Genomic DNA, 18,049 nt, shown 5'->3' on the forward strand with positions numbered 1-18,049 from the left:
ACAGGTAGAAATTGGGAACTTTCTTTTGAGGTTCTAATAAAATGTTATGTTCTGACATTTTAAATATTCTGATTTGATATATTCCATTCTATACAGTGTAAAAATAAAAAAAGTCATGAATTAAGGTGCCTTTTTTAATGAACTGGTGTTTCACACAACCATGAAATAGGAGTTACCATTTCTAGTACAAGGAACCTGAAACCAAAGAAGCTGCAACATTCAATCGCTTCATGTATTATTTATTCCTGGTTATTGACAGAATATCTCTTGTAGGGAAAGAGATCTTGTTGCTGGGACAGCTGCCTAAATGAGATGCAAGGTGACAAATAATTAAAATATTAGGCTTTACTAAAAATAAAAGACAAATCATTAATCACAGACAACCAATACATTTAAATGTTTTCTATGTGAACACACTATGTATGAATGCTTCCTTTATTCCCAACAAATGTGAAAATGTGCAGCTTTATTATGTCCACTTCAAACATTTTCTAAAAGTGCAGCAGGATGTGGTTCACAGATTTGATTTTTCCACTCATTATTCCTCCACCAGGGGGATTAGTCTGACCACTCATTTTCATCCAGGTCTGAATCCTCCTCGGAGTCACTGTATTCCACTGCAATGCGACGGGAAAGGATGGTTGCCACGTCGTTCCCTACTGGTTCCTGCTTGCTTTGCTGCTCTTGCTGCTCTTGAACTTTCTTCAGCTGGATGCCTGTAGAAGGTGCATGCATTGTGTTTGGTCAGACTCTTTATAAAGGTTTCAATACATGTACAACTGTACGAGTTTGCAGGGATTACAAACAGACGCTGTGTACAACTTTCCCATGAAGGGAGACTCACCAATGCGGATGGCAGACAGTAGATCACTTCTGGCATCTCTCACAGGTTTAGTTTCTACCCCGCTGCCTTCAATGTGTCCGGGGAGGTGTGAGGGTGCAGCGGGGGATGGAAGAGATGGAGGTGGGGGAATGGGTGGGGGTACAGGTGGGAGTGGGCATCCTGGGCCTACAGGTAAAACTCCGTTATGAGGAGTTGGTGGTAGAGGAAAACCAAAGGCTGTCTTTGCTGATGGGATGGGCAGGCCTGAGACAGGAATTGGAGCGATCGAGCTGTTTGACAGCAGAGGGAGTGAACGTTAGGCTGTGTACTCTGCAAATTTAAGTTTTCAACAACTAAACACGACATACTGGTACTCTGTGGGTGGACAAACGGAAGCCTCTATGTGGTCTGCGTAGGTTACTCTCTTGTAGTTGACATCAATGCAGTGGTATTCGTGCTCCACGGGCGGTGAGGGCTGTGCATTCCTGGATACGCCGTCATGGGACCTGTCACAGCTGGAAGGAACCTGTGCTGGTACTGGAGGTACTGGATATCCCAGGAGCTCAGGCCTGATGAAGCAATAACATAAGGAGCCTGATACAGACCCTTTCACAAACATATCTCCTTGTCAAAACAAAGAGCAGGTTTTGCTTTAAAAAATAATGCCATGTTGTGTCAGACGTGTCTACAAGTATTTTTGTTTGTGAGACACAAACCTGCCATCTGGGGAGAGGGAGCCCTCTGAGGAGGCCCCTCGCCGAAGGGTCTGCGGGTGTCGGTGGTCTGGGCGCAGTTCCTTATCAAAAGCCATGATGTTCCACTCTTGCCTACGGTTACGAGCCTTTCTCACCTTCTTAATGTCACGTTGAAACGTGCTGCTCTCCACACATCTCTTCTGGTCCTGAACATAGGAGAATCATAAGGTAACAGCAGGTGAATGCATTCAGCAGTGTAAATCAGAGTGGCAGTTCTCACCCTTTGCCTCCGCCTTTCTTTCCTCTTGTCTTCTGTGTCTTGAAGCATTTTCTCCTTCCACAGGTCAAAAAAGTATGAAGGGTCTGAGTAGAACTTCATCGCATCGATGGAGTCTTCTCTGTTTAGGACGTGAAAACACAGGTTCTGATGTGACAATGGCTTATTATGTAAACTTTAGAGATTTTTGGTATAAAACAATTGCATTATATCACAAAAACAGATTCTTAAATCAAAGTAAAGAAAAACCCTTGTTTCAAGAAAAGATGTCTTTCCAGAAAAATAATAGCAATTTTTTTTAAATAGCAAAATAATCTCAGTTTGAGAAAACATGTCTTACTGACAAGAATTTTATTTCTTAAAAGAAGAATTCTTTGTAGGATCATTTATCTACACCACTGGCAGACTTTTCTTTTTTTTTTTAGCACATTTTAAGAAAATCTGCCATTTTGACTTATTTTTAGGGGTCGTAGTGATTAATCGACTTACTTGACGAATCAATTTCTATTCCTAAATTCCAACCAGATCAATCTATCTTAGGCAAGTTGTTAATCAAATTGACGTGTACCACTAGAAAATTATTTCAAAATAAATAAATCGATTATTATCTATACTGGAAAATAACATTTGGATTGAGGTACTGTAGGTTTATAGTGTTTACACTTGATTATCTTGCAAGAAATACAAGGAATCTGGAAAACTTCACCTGCACTGTTCAGTATCCAGGTATTTATCTCTGTGTTACACTGGTTGAATTTTTTGATAAAGATGTCCTGGATCCATTTTAGGTCAGGAATTGGGTGGTTCAATAAGGAATCAGTATTAACCATGAACCGAATCAGCAATCGCATGTTTTGCTATGAATTGAATTTTTGCTAAAATGAATCGTTACAACCCTATTATTCCTAAAAGGCCTGTTTTTGCAGCGTACCTGTAGGAGGAGAGTGTGGTGAGAGGAGGAGGCCTGTCACAGCTGTTGTACATGTCGGCCACACAGCTGGGAGTGCTGCTTTTGGACAAAACCTGCTGGTTCTGAACTGCAGAGCTTCTGAATGCCTTCCTCATGTTTATGTCCTTCAGAGAAACTGAAACAGCAAGAAAGAGGAGTGAGGATTAAACGAAAGCAGGCTGGCCAGATGGGTCTTCCATCTAGCCAGCTTACCTTCTTCCACGCCTGAGTCCAGCTGGGTGACTTTGACGGCCAAACGATCGATGCGATCCTGAAGAGAGTTTGCACGCACATAAAAGGTGTTTGCTTCATTAAAAAGCTCCCCAAAAACGTTTTCTGCCTGTTTACCTGCAAGCACAAGCAAAGAAAGGAAGGAAATGAATCCTTCACGGGAACAACAAAGACCCTGGCAGACAGATTTTCTTAAACAGTCTTTTTCCTGGCATGGACTGTTCTGTACATTTCTGGATTATTGCTCTGGATTACACACTAACATTAAGGGTTTGCTACAAACGGGATAGAAGCTTAAATCCACTTAATGTGAAATCCGCCATTACTACTGCCTGCGTTTGTCTCTCTTGACCCTGCTGCTCTTCATCTTACTTGCAATTCATTGGAAGCTTTACGGTCAGCTTTAAGCCTTTGTTACTTCACTAAATCCACCACACACGCACACACGTGGGGCAGATGCACCCTGCACATGTTGTTTTATCACAAACTTACCTGTGTTAAATCTGCATCCTTCACAACAAAGCTTTTCTCATTTCTGAAAAACACAATTGTGAGCACTCCTAACATGAACACGCTCTTATGTCAGCATGGTAAACTAAATCCCTTGTATTCCATGTTTTTTTTGTTGTTGTCTTTACTTACAAATATCTCACAGCTGTCACCTCATAAAGAGCTACATATGTGGGCCAAATCTGCCCCCTACAGTGCCAGTGCTGTAACTCACAGCTGCTGCCTTCAGGGAAACATCTGGGCCACATATCACTAATAACAGATAAGCAACCCAAGTGAAATAAGGGGATTAGACCTAACAATTGTGTTATTTATGCTGCTTTCATGCTTCATTTTACTACCTCCTTTATTGAGGAGTAAATCACCCTTCCTGAAATGAGTAATTTAGCCCAACAACTTCTAACAACCATATCTAAAACGGTTAAAATAGAAACTAATCTATTATTTATGGAGTTGTGTGGGTTTAGTTATGTAGCTTAAAATAACTATGATCACACCCTTGCAAATGACAATCAAAAAAAACTTTGCGGCTTGGTAATGCAGTGGATTTGAATTCTTACTCAGACTGCTGAGCTGGCGAATGATGGCCGACAGCGTGTTGTTGGTCACACATTCAAGCTCATTCCCGATCCTGCCCGGCACAGGGCCTTGGCACAGGTGCCGAGGCTCGATGTTCCTCCTGACCAAAGGCATCTCCCATCAGAAAGATGCCTTCTGCTGCAGAGCAGAGGATGCTGCAGCAGCCCAGCACACAATGCACCCTGCAGGGCAGTACAATCTGCATTTAAAGAAAAAAATAAAATAAAAAGAATGAATGGAATAAGTTCAAAGTTACACCAGCAGTGGGGGGATAGTGTATTTGACACACCTCAGTAAACAGGGGCTTATCTGACGAGAATTTGTTGAAAAAGAGGTGACCTCTCTCTTTTCATATTTTTCTATTATGATGATGCAAAAATAGAACAGATCACAAAATAAAAATCAGTTTTCCTGCCATTCCTATTCCAATTTTATTTTCTGTGATGTTTTAAAAATGTCATGTATATAAATGGTTGTAAACTAATAAATTTATTATTTTTTTATTTGATTTCTTCAAGAAATGAGAACTTTAACAAAAAGTGTTCGGTTTGTACCTTAAATTAAGATTATTTTTCATCAACTTACTTAGAATCCATTCTCATAGAAATTAGACAAAATCTGCAGCAATCTTAGCCAATTTTCTCTTCTTCTAAAAGATTTTTCCAGGACTGATTGTATCACCCAAAATGCTAACTGGTCACCAGTTTTTAAAAGCTAGTTAAAAGTAAGAAGTACTTTTTACTGTATTCTGTAAATGCAACAGAAGCAATTCAGTGTGGACTGAAAATCAAAATAAAAAATTTAATGCAATTTTCTTCATTATAGGTTTTACTGCAGAAAGTTGCCGATTGGTTTGAGATTTGGAGCAAATATAATCTCATTGACACAGTTTGTAAGTTTTGGTTTAATAATGCCGTCACTCTTTTGTTTTCTGGGCAGGTTGGTTGCGGTTTCTCCTGGAGGGTTCCACCCACTTACCTGTTTTTTTCTGTGGAGTGGTGCACAAATGCCTGCACTTTAAGCTGATTGTTTGACCCCTATTTACAGTAAGTGTCTCTGTTTTAGTCGTATTTACGTTGCTGCACTGTGGTCAGCGTTTGTTCTGCTGTTTTTTTTTTTTTTTATAGGTGCAGTATATTTATTTCCCACCTAGATTGGTGCTTAATTGTTATTAAAGTGTAAATTCTTAACTAACCTTACTTGTTCTGTTCTGTGTTTTTTATTTTTTTTTTATATTTAACTTTTAATGCAGGCAAGACACATTAAGAAATTATGTTCAACTATGGCCTGGTCTCTGTAACAATTTAAAAATATAAAAAACATTTGTAAAGACTTTTTGACATTTTAAACATTTTCATTAGAATAGTTGGATTCTTGTTCAATGAGCAGAAAAAGCCAAATATTTCATACTTTAGTCTGGTCTGCTTCATCGGCTGGATTGCTCAGTTGATGAAGTGCAGGACTGGCACATAGGAAACCAGGGTTTGGTTCCCAGGGGCTTGATAAGCTTCCTCCTCGGGCAAGACCCTACGTACCCTTCGCCTTACTATGTAGCCAAAATGGGGCCCAAGTGTGAGACTCCCTGTGGTGGACCCCAGCTTGGATAAAAACACAGCGTTGTGTGTCAGGAAGGGCATCCGGCATAAAAATCTTTGCCAAATCATGCATGCAGATCAGTAAAAACTGATTGGCTGTGGTGACCCCTGAAGGGCTATGCTGAAAGGTGAACAACAGTCAAATTAGATTTTCTTTGACATTGAACACAACATACCACCAACAAATGTCATTGAACTGCTATTTTGTGTTGTTTTCTGGAATTTTCATGATTTCTTTTTTCTGACAGAAAAATATTTATATTTATTATATTTGGTAAATATCGAATACTTATAGATAGTGTTCTTCTATCTTTGCCAAAGCCCCAAGGTTCTCCGCTGCTGAACACTGGTGCCAACCTTCCACCAGGGGCAAGGTGGGGCTAAGTGTCTTGCTCAAGAACACTTTGCCATACTGGCGGGCAAGGCAGGAATTGAACCTAGAATCAGAGGTCAACAGCCCCACTGCTGCACCAACACTGCACCACCTTTTATTTATCACATTTTTGTCATCAACAAATCTTCACATTCCTGCTGTGTTCTTTTTTTTGCCTTTCGCAATTTTGCCCCACAATACAATTCAGGTGCCAAACGAAGTGGACTTTCAGAGGAAGCTAAATCTATTGCAGAAAGCTAAATCAGACTCGCAAACTAATCTTGTTGCAACAAACATAATTGCTGAAAGAATTGGAGAGTTATGATCTAATGGTCTACCAGTGCTTCAGTTGAAGAGGCGACATCCTCCGATAAATACATGACCCTCATCTGTGCAAATGTTACTGCTGTTTTCAAAAATTAAAGGACAAATCACGTTTGTTTTTAAATTGTTCATTTGCAGACAGTTTAAATCATAGAACTATTTACAGGTACCACATTTGTTCAACCTGATTTCATCAGTCATAGGTTACATAACAGCACTGCCTACCAACCTGTCCAGTGGATGTTCACAAAGGTATCTCTGTCCTGGGTTTACGCGCCCGTTGGTTTAGTTCCTAATATAATGCCAGCAACCAAGAAAAGATCTCGTCAAAGTTAAGATGTGCCGTCCAACTTCAGCTGTTCCTTTGCTGCATTGTGCGTGGAGGTGAATGCAGTCACCGTCCTCTCTGCAGAGCGTAATTCACTCTTAAAACAAATCCCTGGTCCAAATCACACCCTGAGCCATGAGGGGATTTGCTCCAGCAGATTTACCCCTGTCATCCAATCACAGACGGCAGAGCCCGCCCTTTGACTACCATTACTTTATTCCAGGATGTGTAAAGCGGAAGTGGATATAATGTGCTGTTTTCAATGAACCTCGACTGGCAACACACAACCTCATTTAATAGATCAAATGAAAACACAATTTCAGGAGTTCTGCGATGACAAAGGTATAGAAAAAAAATTTGACATGTGCTTGAAAAGAACCTTTTAAACACAATCTCTTTGTTCCCTTGCACTCATTGCTCAACACATTTCAGATATTATATATTTGTTTTTACCTGCATTATAATAGATCATATACATGATGTAAACATGAACATTAATCTCAGCTGAACAATTATCAATGCAGCGGGTGTGACCCCGGATTATTGAATGAACTCTCCCCCTCATGCAAAATAACTCACACATTCACTTATATTGTTCCTTTCTCACAGATGGTTGATTCTGTGTTTTGGGGGAGGCGGGGGGCAAGTGTGTAACCCAAATATGGAAGCTTACCATGAATCTTTTATGCATTAGTCAGTTCTAGTTAATTCAATTTAACTTTATTTACATAGCCCAATATTACAACAATAGTCATCTAGATGGGCTTCATCCCGGTACAAGTTAAAAAGAGAAATATGATGCTACTTGCAAAATGACAAATAGACCAGGTTGACTTTCTTTCATCGTTGCATTATTGTCAATGTTACTTAACTTACTTTAAGACCAAAATTAGCACCAAAAGTTAATTACATGTCTCATGCAATTTAAATTAATCACTTCTGAATAAAATTTCACCCCATACAATTTATTTGGAGATATTTAACATGTCTATCAGATTAAACGTTTTAATGGCCTTTTTTCCTGCTTTTGCTCTTATTGTTAATAAAATAATTTAATTTTGTTTGTCTTGGTCTTAGTAAATCTTGACATGATGCTAATTTGTTGTGTTGTTTTTTTGTGTAAATACAAAGATGCAAAAATACACAATATTTTTCGTTGTATTCAGTTCTCTTTAGGGTGGAATGGTGATTGACAAGACTGCTGGGTATATGCGGGGTGTCTTGGGCTGTTAGGAATGAGTAACACTCCTAACAGCTGATGCAAATTGAGTTCACATCCGTTTGCTTTGGTCTTCGTCTTTCTTGCAGAGGATTGATTTGTTTTCATCTATTGTTGAACAAAAGTATCTTTTTAGTAACTTAATTGTGCAACTACCAAGTACTACAGTCTTGTCAGATGAATCTGAGAAACAACAGTTCAGTTACCATGACAACACTCTCAATTGTTGCCCCTCCATAAAGTTGAAGACTTGTAAGCTTTGAGGTAGGAATTTTCATCCTTAGCTGCTGTAACAAAATCAACATTGAGACAAAAAACATTGCAATAATGATTGCTCTATTTAAAAAATATAGTATTATTTGTTAGGTTAGTAACGTTAGCACAATTTTTGACTTTGGAAACAAATTAGCCAGTGGCAGTTAACCATTTTAGCTCGAGTCTTGTAGGCGCTCATTTTCAGAAATATATTTTTAGTATAAATAATCGTGTTTTTAAATGATTATACTACACTTTGGTTCCTTTTTTTTATAAGTTTATATAAATATTTCCAAATTAAAACAATTCATGTCAGCACTATACGTTTTTCTGGGAGAATTCTTTGGAATGTGATTAGATCAAAAATGTATTTGCATTTCAGTTGAGACTCTAAAACGTTTGTGCTTCTGACTCAAAGAGAAAAACAGAACAAAAATCAACTTTAACTAAAAATGCTTTTTTTGCAAATAGAACAAAAATGTCAAAAATACCAGCACATAACCTGGCAGGAATGATGACAAAAAAGGAGGAAAAAGCGTGCACAACTGGAAACAAACAGCTGTCTGACAAAAAAGAAGTTTGTTCCAAGGTGAAGCAGTTTCTACTTGAAGAAGGTAAGAGGAAACTGAAGAAAGCAAAATCACAGCACTGTACAAATTGTGTTTGTCATGAAATCTGTTTGTCTGTTTTTAGAGGCCAGAGGCTCCAGAAGGAGGGAACTTTTACATAATGGCCAGATGATGACAGAGCTTGAGGTAAATAAACAGTTTATTCAAACAATCTTAGACATCTGCTAAATCTACACTTTTCATTCAAAGCATCAGCACAGAAAGCCCAGTTTTGCTGACGATGAAATCCAAATAATAATCAGTTTTGTTCTGAGAGTCAGTTATAAATTAATTTAACATTTAAGATATTCCAAGTTAATTGATTGAGTTTATTCTACAAGGATCATGTGCATCAGTATTAATCAATAATGGAAACATGCTTTATCACAGGATATAGCTCAAAGTAAAGGTCTAAATGCAGTTCCTCGTGTACAACAGCTTAAAACATACAGATAGAACCCAGTACATAAATGACATCAACATTTAATAGGAGTTAAAGTTTGTCATATTAAGATAAATAGCTAAAACATCTTTTTACAATGAAGGCAAACACAAAAATATATATATTACATTTATTGAATTTCTTTTTAAGGTAGAGATCATAATTCCTTTTTTAACTTTGTGTTTTTGAGTTTAACTACTCTACATCTGCAGTCTCCCAACATACCATCAACCAATAAAACACACATTCAAAACAATAAATGGCTAAATTAAAAGTAGATCAAACACAAAATTTAGTAAATATCTACAGAGATAAATTTTGAAAGTTTTGTGTTGGAATCTTTACGTATGAATCTCAATGTCAGACTTCATAATCCAACATCCTGACAACAATGACAAACACGTATTGGGGAGGTACTGTATCTCCAACTATGAAGGTTTATCTACAATGCCTCCTTTAAGTTAGACTTTTCCTTTGAACGAAAGTTGATTTCCCTTTTCAACAACTGATTTTTGTTTTATTTCAGACCTGTGATTTTAATTTAAATAGTTTTACTGTCCTCAGTTACAATGATGAATAAATTCACATCTTGGTTTTTTTAACTTCTTCTTAGCTGATTTGGCCTTATTTGCTTTTAGCACATGACTTAATTGATGGATTTACATTCATGGTTCAAAGCCTACACATTTTGAAAAAAAACATGCTTTTGCTGGTGATGTTGCTTTTGCCATTTGATGGTCAAATGTATTTTATTAATGATGATTTTTTGTCATTCTTCCATTTTTAGATGGTCATAGAGAAAAAAAATGCAGACATTAAGAAGCTCAATGAGAAAATTAAAAGGAAGCAAAGTGAAATGAGTCTGCTTCAGGATGTTAGCGACAAAGAAAAGAAGATCTCAGAGGAGTCTTCCACAGGGTTGAAACTGAATGCCATTCAGGCCAAAACCATGTAAGAAGTAACAGCATTTAAAAAAAGACTTGAATGATTTAATGGTTTATTTAGTTGCATTAAATGTAATATTGTCTTGGTTGACAGTTTAGAAAACAAAGCCAAACTCGAATGCCGGAACAGAGCTTTGAAGGGGGAACTTGTTAAAGAAATTAAGATATTACAAAGGTATGGTCTGTTAAGAAATTATGTTGTGATATACATTACAATGAGCTGGTATAAGGTCTATGTTCTTTACAGTGACGATGCAGGAAGTGAGGAACTTTTGAATAAATATAAGAGGTTTAGGAACCTGATTTCCAGGCTTTCTTCTCGGGAATGCCAGGAAGCTCAACGAACAGAAAAAAAGGATGGTCAGAACTCTGAGCTTGAGAAAACATCGGTTTGTAAAAGTAAGTGTTGAAGTCTATAAGTGTCAGTTCTGAGCATGTTTATGTTTGCTGGAAGATGTACAAGTATAAGAACATTTATTTCTGTTTCAGATAAAAAAAAAAAAAATACAAAGCAAATAAAAAATCTGACAGGACTAATAACTTAGAAGCTCATATTTCTTTAACTGTAAAAGTGAGGCATTTCATGCAGATGTAAATAAATCAAAAGGAACTAAAGAAAAATTCAAAAACAAAAATTCAGCACAGGTGTGGAACAAAAATACACTAACAGTAACTCAAAGGATACAAGAAAAGTCTCCCAAGAAATTCACAGAACACTGCAACACTGCAGTACCAAAAAGTAACTTTTTCTTCATCATCATCATCAGCCTATCACGCCACTGCTGGCGGATGGCCTCCACATCTTAATCCACTCATCACGGTTTTGGGCACTCTGGGTCAACGTGCTGCCTGCCTTCTGCTCGATGTCTTCTCTCCATCTTTTCTCCGGTCTTCCCCTTCCTCTCTTCCTGTCCCACGGAGTCCATTCTGTTGTTTTCTTAGCCCATTCGTGGTTCTTCATTCGGGCTACACGTCCTGCCCATTCAATCACTTTCTCGATGACATCCTTCACCCCTGTTCTTGATCTTAAGTCTTCGTTTCTGACCTTATCTCTCCTCGTAACACCCAGCATTGATCGTTCCATGCTCCTCTGGGGGATTGCCAGTTTCTCTCTTTGGCGGTTGGTAAGTGACCATGTCTTAGCTCCATACGTCATTGATGGCAGTATGACAGTGTTCCAAAAAGTAACTTCTTAAATACTAAAAACTAATAGATAACTGCAAGCAGCTGTGACAGCCTTACTGAGTACTGGGGTTGTGCATCTTTCCCTCTCACTGGATTCGATATGCATCTGGATACAAGCTCCACAAATCCATAGAGATTCAACCAACTGAGTGACGATGCATTACAGTCTTTTTCCTAAATGAACAGAGAAACTTTTTTCCTTTTGGCACTTTTCATTTTAAGCAACAACACCAAAATGTATTTGACATAACAGCTTCAAACATCAAACCTGACATTTCGAGTCTTTTAGATTGTTTTCTTCTACATGATTACCGTAATTGAAAGAGTGTCCTATTAATATAGTGCTGTGAAAAAAGTTAATCATACGTTTGGTGCAACAACACACATTCCTCACTCTGATTCACCTTCAGCCAATTGTAATTGACCCGACTTGTTGGAAGCAGGTTTGTGATTGGACGTCTTTTTGCTTACTTCACGTATACATTCTAAGGCAGACAGTAGAGACACAACAGCAAGAGAAACTGACAGTTGCCAGAAATTGATCGTATAGTTCCTGGTTGTTTTTATACCTTGTTACCAACACAATCTTGTTTACCTCTATGGTTTTTAACAAATTCTTTAGTCACACGATTGATTTACATATACACATCAAAACTTAACATTGATGGCTTATTTTTTGCTAATCAAGATCTCTTTCTTTCTCTTCAGAACCAAAATTTCTTACCTGGTAAGTGAATTTGCAAAAAACAAACAAAGAAACAGTTTAACATGTCTTAGCATGGTATATTGAGCAAATTTGCAGTGTTGAGTTACTTCCTTCTTTGTCCAGGAAATATTGCATTGATTCTATCAGGGTGGTGCATCAGATTGAGGAGTTGGAAAATCAGAATCTGTTTCTGATGGAAAACTTAACTGAGAAGAGCGAGTTTATGGGTGAAACTATTGAGTTCATCACCAATGTATTGTGAGGACTTAGCTCAGATTCAGAAACTTTGTATAAGCAGGTTTTGGATCATTTAACCCTCACGTCTATCTTTGTCAGGGAGGAAGAGGAGAGGACACAAACATTAAAAGTAAACAGCATGAAGAGCAAATGTGCCATCGAAAGAAGAATAGCTGATATTGTTAAGAAGAAGGTTCAACTACACAATTTATCAACAACTGTGGACCAGGTAAAGGGCACACACCAGGCAGATTTAAATGTCTGCAGTGAACATTTTCGAAAAGGCCTTGTGGGGTAACAGCACTCTAAGATAAATACTAATCTGTATTTTTGCAACAATTTGCAGGACGTTTTGTTGGAGACTTTACGTAAGAAAGTGTCAGAGGTGCATTCCTGCTTCGCAGACGAAGAGCTGACCACTAACAGCACCTTGGAGAAGCTGGCATTCATTGAAAACCACATGACTATGTTGCTTGAAAAACTTGAGAAGATCCCAAAAGATGAGATTAAGACTCTGTGGCATATCAAGGAAAATGAGAAGAGGAGCAGGTTCATTTCACACTTTGTCTATTTCTATAAAACTTTTGTTTTTGGTTTTTATTTCTGTGATAGTTTCTAATATGATTTGGATATTATTGTGTTCCCTTATTTTGATTTTACTTTGATGTTTTTAATGAATTTCATTTTTTTAAATTTTAAATGACCCAGTTACTGATTAATCTAATATTTTTTCTCACCTTGCTGTTTATTGGTTCTTCGTATGGAGACTTAGCTTCTTTTTAACTGTGCATTTATATTTACCATCTGTTTTAAAACTTAATACAAATCAAAATGTTATACAACAATATTTGTTCAGAACGTTTAATAGTATCAAGTGGATGATCGATTTTTCTCTCTGTTTTCTAGATGGCGAGAGGAGAAACTGCGACAAGAGACAGAAAAGCGGGAAGAAAAAATAAGGAGGCGTGCTGAACTGGCCATGACAGAGCCCAAGAGAATTGTGATGCATAAACCACTCTTCATCTTACTATGTTTATTTACACAAGGATACTAACACTGCCATGAACTCAGCCTTTTTGCCTAAACACATCAACAATCAGTTGACTGACGATAAGTTTACCTTAATCATTTTTTTTTATCTTCTTTTTCAAGACTGGACGGAAGCTTATGCCAAGACACATGCCTGTCGTCAGGCCAAAGACCAAAGCCATTGTTGAGGACACCCCGAAGCCTGAAGATGACCTGTATGAGGACCTCTTCTCTTAGAGTCCTTGATTTAAAAATGCACTTTGAAAAATCCAATAAAAGGATGTTTTTAGTAATGAATTTAGGTATACAATAACAGATATACCCTGAAAGGAATGATTAAAATGTTGAATCTTTAACAGTTGTCAGATCTGTAAGTCAAAGTAACGGTTGTAATGTCAAAATGCTGCTTTACCATGAAGCACAGAGTGTGACAGTCTGAAAAAACAGCGTCGACATGCAGTCTTTAGCGCCCTTCCCTCACAGCGAGAAGGCTCTGGTTAAAATCCCAGCTGGGACCTGTGTAGAGCTTGCATGTTCGTTCTCCCCGTGCATGTGTGGGCTTTCTCTGGGCACTTTGACTTCCTCCCACAGTCCCAAAACGTAGACTGATCGCTATCCCTAATTTGGCCCTGGGTGTGAATTTAAGTCTGTGGCCCCACAACAGACTTGCAACTTGTCCAGGGTGTACCCCACCTTTGCCCAATAGTAGCTGGTGTCAGGAGCTGGAGGACACAAAATGCAGGAGACGTGACAAAACCAAGGGAGCAACAAGAAGGTGGCAAAGCAGAAAAGAGCAGATGACCTGACACTGAGGAACTGAAAACCAGACACTTATATGCATGGAGGGTAATTAACTAAATGAAGACCAGGTGTGGATGATCACCCACAATCTGGTGTGACCGACAGGGCAACTCAGAAGATGACCAAAACAGAATAAAAACCAAACTAAGCAACAGAACCCTCACAGCTGGGTTGGCTCCAGTAGCCCTGTGACCCCAAAGGGTATTAAATGGGTTCTAAAGATGAATCCTTTTGTTCCAACATTTTATGATTAAGGTGTAAGTAACTCCGACAGGCATGCAGCATCATACCAAGCCTAAGGTCATAATTGTCCCTTTATGAAGAGGTAAAGCTGGACAAGCTAATTGTGCTTCTCTTAAAAAAAAAAAAAAAAGAAACGGGGCGGTACCTGGAGATACTTATTCATGCATTTGTCTCCAGTAGGTTAGACTACTGTAACGGCCTGCTCACTGGCCTCTCCAAACAAGCTGTAAAACAGCTTCAGTACATCCAGAATGCTGCCGCTCGAGTCCTGACCAGAACCAGGAAGTATGATCACATTAGTCCTGTGCTCAGGTCTCTGCACTGGCTCCCTGTACGTGAAAGAATAGACTTCAAAGCAGCTCTGCTTGTGTACAAGTCTCTCCATGGCCGAGCACCAAAGTACATCTCTGGAACAGCCTCCCTGAAGTCGTAAGACAGGCCTCTTCTGTGTTCATGTTCAAATCTAGACTTAAAACATTTCTGTTTAGCCGTGTATATGACTGAAAGGTCCTATCTGCACTTTTCTTTCCTTTCCTTCCTTTATTTTTAAATAAATTTTAAATTATTATTATTTTTTTTTTCTTTTTTCTTTTCTTTTAAAGTAAATTTTACGTTGATTATTTCTATGATGTATTGTGATATTAATGCATTTTTCTGTTTTGTGAAGCACCTTGAATTACTTTGTGTACGAATTGTGCTATACAAATAAACTTGCCTTGCCTTGCCTTACTTTTCACTCTCAAAAGTCTAAAATCCAAATGGTTTTTTAAAACAAAGGAAGCTAAAAACAAGATTTACTGGTAGTTTGATGAATGTATTTCAGTTTTTCCATCATGCAGGTTAAGATTTTCCTTTAGATTTTCAAAACCTTTAGGTCCTCCAAACCACATTTTTGCTAGATTAGTTTTGCTTCTTATAATGAAAACACTGGACTGTTGCTTTTTTGTTACCATCATAGCATTTAACCCAGAAGCAAACCATCATTTTGTGGGTCCCTTTTACATTTTAGACAGTATCATAATCTCTCAGACAGCTCAGATGTATTAACCTCAATATGGTGCTTACACTATCCATTATCATGATTATTAACCCTGCTGGAGTCACCTAATCACTGCACAGTGGCAGTAACATTGACACCTTTCTCTTCCATTACACACTAACTACCCTTACTCTGATATTTGTCCTTCTATTATGGCTTTTTTGTGCCATTTTAAAACAGACACAGCAAAAGCCTTATCCAAAATTATCTGACATCATCATTTTTTTCATCATTTTTTTTCCAGTATTTTTACACTGAAGCTCACCACACTGTACCCTTGTTTATTTATTTTTTACCAAGACTGTTTTCACATTAACCATGTTAATGTATCATCTTTCTTGTTTTCCGTGGTAACCTTGTATTGGCATTTAAATCAGTGAAAACATGGTTGCGAGTTATTTTCTTTATCACTTGAAAGGGAGACATTGACCATATAAAGAGTGAGCTTTTAAAGTTAAGAAAAAATAACCTAACCCTAACCCATAACTTGGAAAGAACACAGCCGTGTTTTATTTATTCCAGTTTTCATTCTGATGCTTTACTATAGTTTTGAGCTACACTGCCATCTGTTGATCATTTTGGCTAGAACAGTTGTGTCCATGGTCACATTCTTTTTCCATAAATAAACTCAGATCATCATTTTTGATTAACAAGATTATAAAATACATTTAAAAAAATCTTCAAGACGTTTCTTTGTATATTTGATAACTCTGTTGGATTAACTGCTTCAGGGAACTGCTATAAAAGCTCTGCACTTAAACAGATACCTGGATGCATTTGTGTCTTGAAGATCCTATGGTACTTAAACTCAGTTGCACAAGTGATGAAGAGGAATACTTTAGAAGAATAATTGAGTGAACATCTGACTCCGTCCTTCTTTACAGCAGACATACCATCAATATTAAACCTTCTTTATATCCAGATCACTATTAATTAACTAAATGCACTAGGGGTTTCAAAATAAAATGCCATGCAAGCCTCTATGTTTTAACTTTAACTAACAATTAGGGTTTAAACAAAAGATGGCATCTGTTGCTACAGATTTGGTAAAATACTTTAAGATTTTTAAAAATAATCTATCATTTTACCCCAAAACACATGTTAAAACTCACTGCTTGTTTGAATAATGGCCTAATAATCAAGTTTTAAGAAATGTTTTAATGCCCTTGATGCAAGTTTTTCATGTATTTTCATTATAGATAATAATACAAAACAAATTTTAATTTTTCTTTCTATTTGAATGTTTTTATTAACTAATTTGTTATAGTGTTGGTTAACTTTAACAGTTCCCTTGTAGCTAGCTTAAACAAATCATTAAAATTTTCCATACCTTATCATTATATAACTATCATTACAGTATCCAACTGTTCTTCTCTCACTCTGTTTACAATAGGCCTTTACAAAACACAAACCCTTAAATTTTCCCATAGCAGAACACTGCACATCCCAGGGCAGCAGGGAACATAATCGGCCTCAGCTTGAGGCTGAATCAAAAGCCCCACAGTTCCTGAGCGGCCGTCTTCAGAGGGGGTGACTCTTAGAATGCCTCAGCTTGTTTGTCTCATGGTTTAAGTGGTGCACATAGCCATAGAAAGATCATTAAATCACTGTTTTACCACTTGGTTTAATCCCCTTTAACAAAAGGAGAAGATACAAAAAGAGAGAACGAGAGGGGAGAGAAAAAATTGGTGGATGAGATTAAGTAGAAACTTGATGGATCTAAGCTGACGGCTCTGTTTCCCAGCGTTGCTATGGGAGTTTGCGATCTCCTAGACTGAGGGGTGGTTGGTGATCGGAGGTTCCCTGTAACCACAGTGTCCGGGCTTGCTTGTAGTGTCCGCTGCTGAAGCCATCTGCCGGATTACCCAGCAGGATGTGTTTTTTATGGAGAGCATCCTATTCATATCCTGCCTGCAAAGGTTTACATTAAGGTTGAACTCGGGTGCACTTACAATGGCACATGAAGTGAGCGCCGTCCTTCTTACAGCACCCCCCCCCCACCCCCCCACCCCCCAAATCTTCTCCCTGATAGCACCGGGTTGAAAGGGACTGCTTCATCGAGGCATGAAAGAGGATCTTCTGCAATGCCACTGTCTGCTGCTGATTCTTTTTCAGCTGCTGACAATAAAGTGGTGCCCAGCATGAAAAGAAAAAAAAAAACATTTGTGCGTGCCAAGTGCAATTGTTTCTGCTAATAGGCATCAACAGGCCGACTTCACTGAGTTACCATACAGGTGAACTCATTCCTGGGAAAATGTTTTTTTCTTTCTCAGCCGTGTAGGCGAGATGGCGTCCCCCTTTTTCCTCGGCCTAAAGGGATTAGTCGTGCCAGTGCTACCCCGCCTGTCATGATACTGTCTACTTCCCATCTCTCTTCTGGGTCTCTAATGTGATTAACCCATTCCCTGTGGTCCAAATGGTTCTGGAAAGTGAGTAGGGATGGGGGGGCTCCTTGGCATGGTATTTGGCACCAGACATGACTGGTACCTTTATTTGGCAGGAAGAACAGGGGTCGAAGGCCTGGAAGAGTGTAAAGATAAGAACAAGAGCACGAGGGAGGAAATGACAAACTGGCACGATTTAAATACTTTCAAAAACCTATAAAGTGACATATATTCAGGACATTTATAGGCTTGAAGAGAGAGTCTGATGACAGT

General features: G+C 38.2%; 2 protein-coding genes across 3 annotated transcripts; one reads left to right on the forward strand and one right to left on the reverse strand.

Annotated features, from left to right (window-relative positions):
* Positions 1–222: 222 nt before the first annotated feature.
* Positions 223–6,861, reverse strand: LOC101160681 (wiskott-Aldrich syndrome protein family member 3-like). 2 transcript variants are annotated; one of them, XM_020708894.2, is made up of 10 exons: positions 6,586–6,861; positions 4,046–4,263; positions 3,468–3,510; positions 2,958–3,015; positions 2,727–2,880; positions 1,799–1,916; positions 1,540–1,724; positions 1,192–1,392; positions 845–1,113; positions 223–716 (listed from the first exon to the last, which is right to left on the reverse strand). In XM_020708894.2, exons 2-10 carry the CDS (start codon positions 4,096–4,098, stop codon positions 559–561), a joined length of 1,239 nt encoding a protein of 412 aa, XP_020564553.1. In that variant the 5' UTR covers positions 4,099–4,263; positions 6,586–6,861; the 3' UTR covers positions 223–558. The 2 variants fall into 2 exon arrangements, with proteins under 2 accessions (XP_020564553.1, XP_004076467.1); XM_004076419.4 differs by lacking the exon at positions 3,468–3,510 and having other exon boundaries at positions 2,958–3,092; positions 6,586–6,858.
* Positions 6,862–8,059: 1,198 nt separating this feature from the next.
* On the forward strand, positions 8,060–13,665 carry LOC110016384 (coiled-coil domain-containing protein 38). The gene is made up of 12 exons (XM_020708895.1): positions 8,060–8,167; positions 8,630–8,772; positions 8,852–8,913; positions 9,996–10,159; positions 10,247–10,327; positions 10,400–10,551; positions 12,046–12,064; positions 12,167–12,301; positions 12,380–12,509; positions 12,627–12,829; positions 13,187–13,280; positions 13,433–13,665. The coding sequence occupies exons 2-12, from the start codon at positions 8,637–8,639 to the stop codon at positions 13,544–13,546; spliced, it is 1,290 nt and encodes a 429-aa protein (XP_020564554.1). The 5' UTR covers positions 8,060–8,167; positions 8,630–8,636; the 3' UTR covers positions 13,547–13,665.
* The last annotated feature ends 4,384 nt before the right edge of the window (positions 13,666–18,049 follow it).

Source organism: Oryzias latipes, chromosome 14, assembly GCF_002234675.1.
Source record: "Oryzias latipes chromosome 14, ASM223467v1".
NCBI lineage: Eukaryota > Metazoa > Chordata > Actinopteri > Beloniformes > Adrianichthyidae > Oryzias > Oryzias latipes.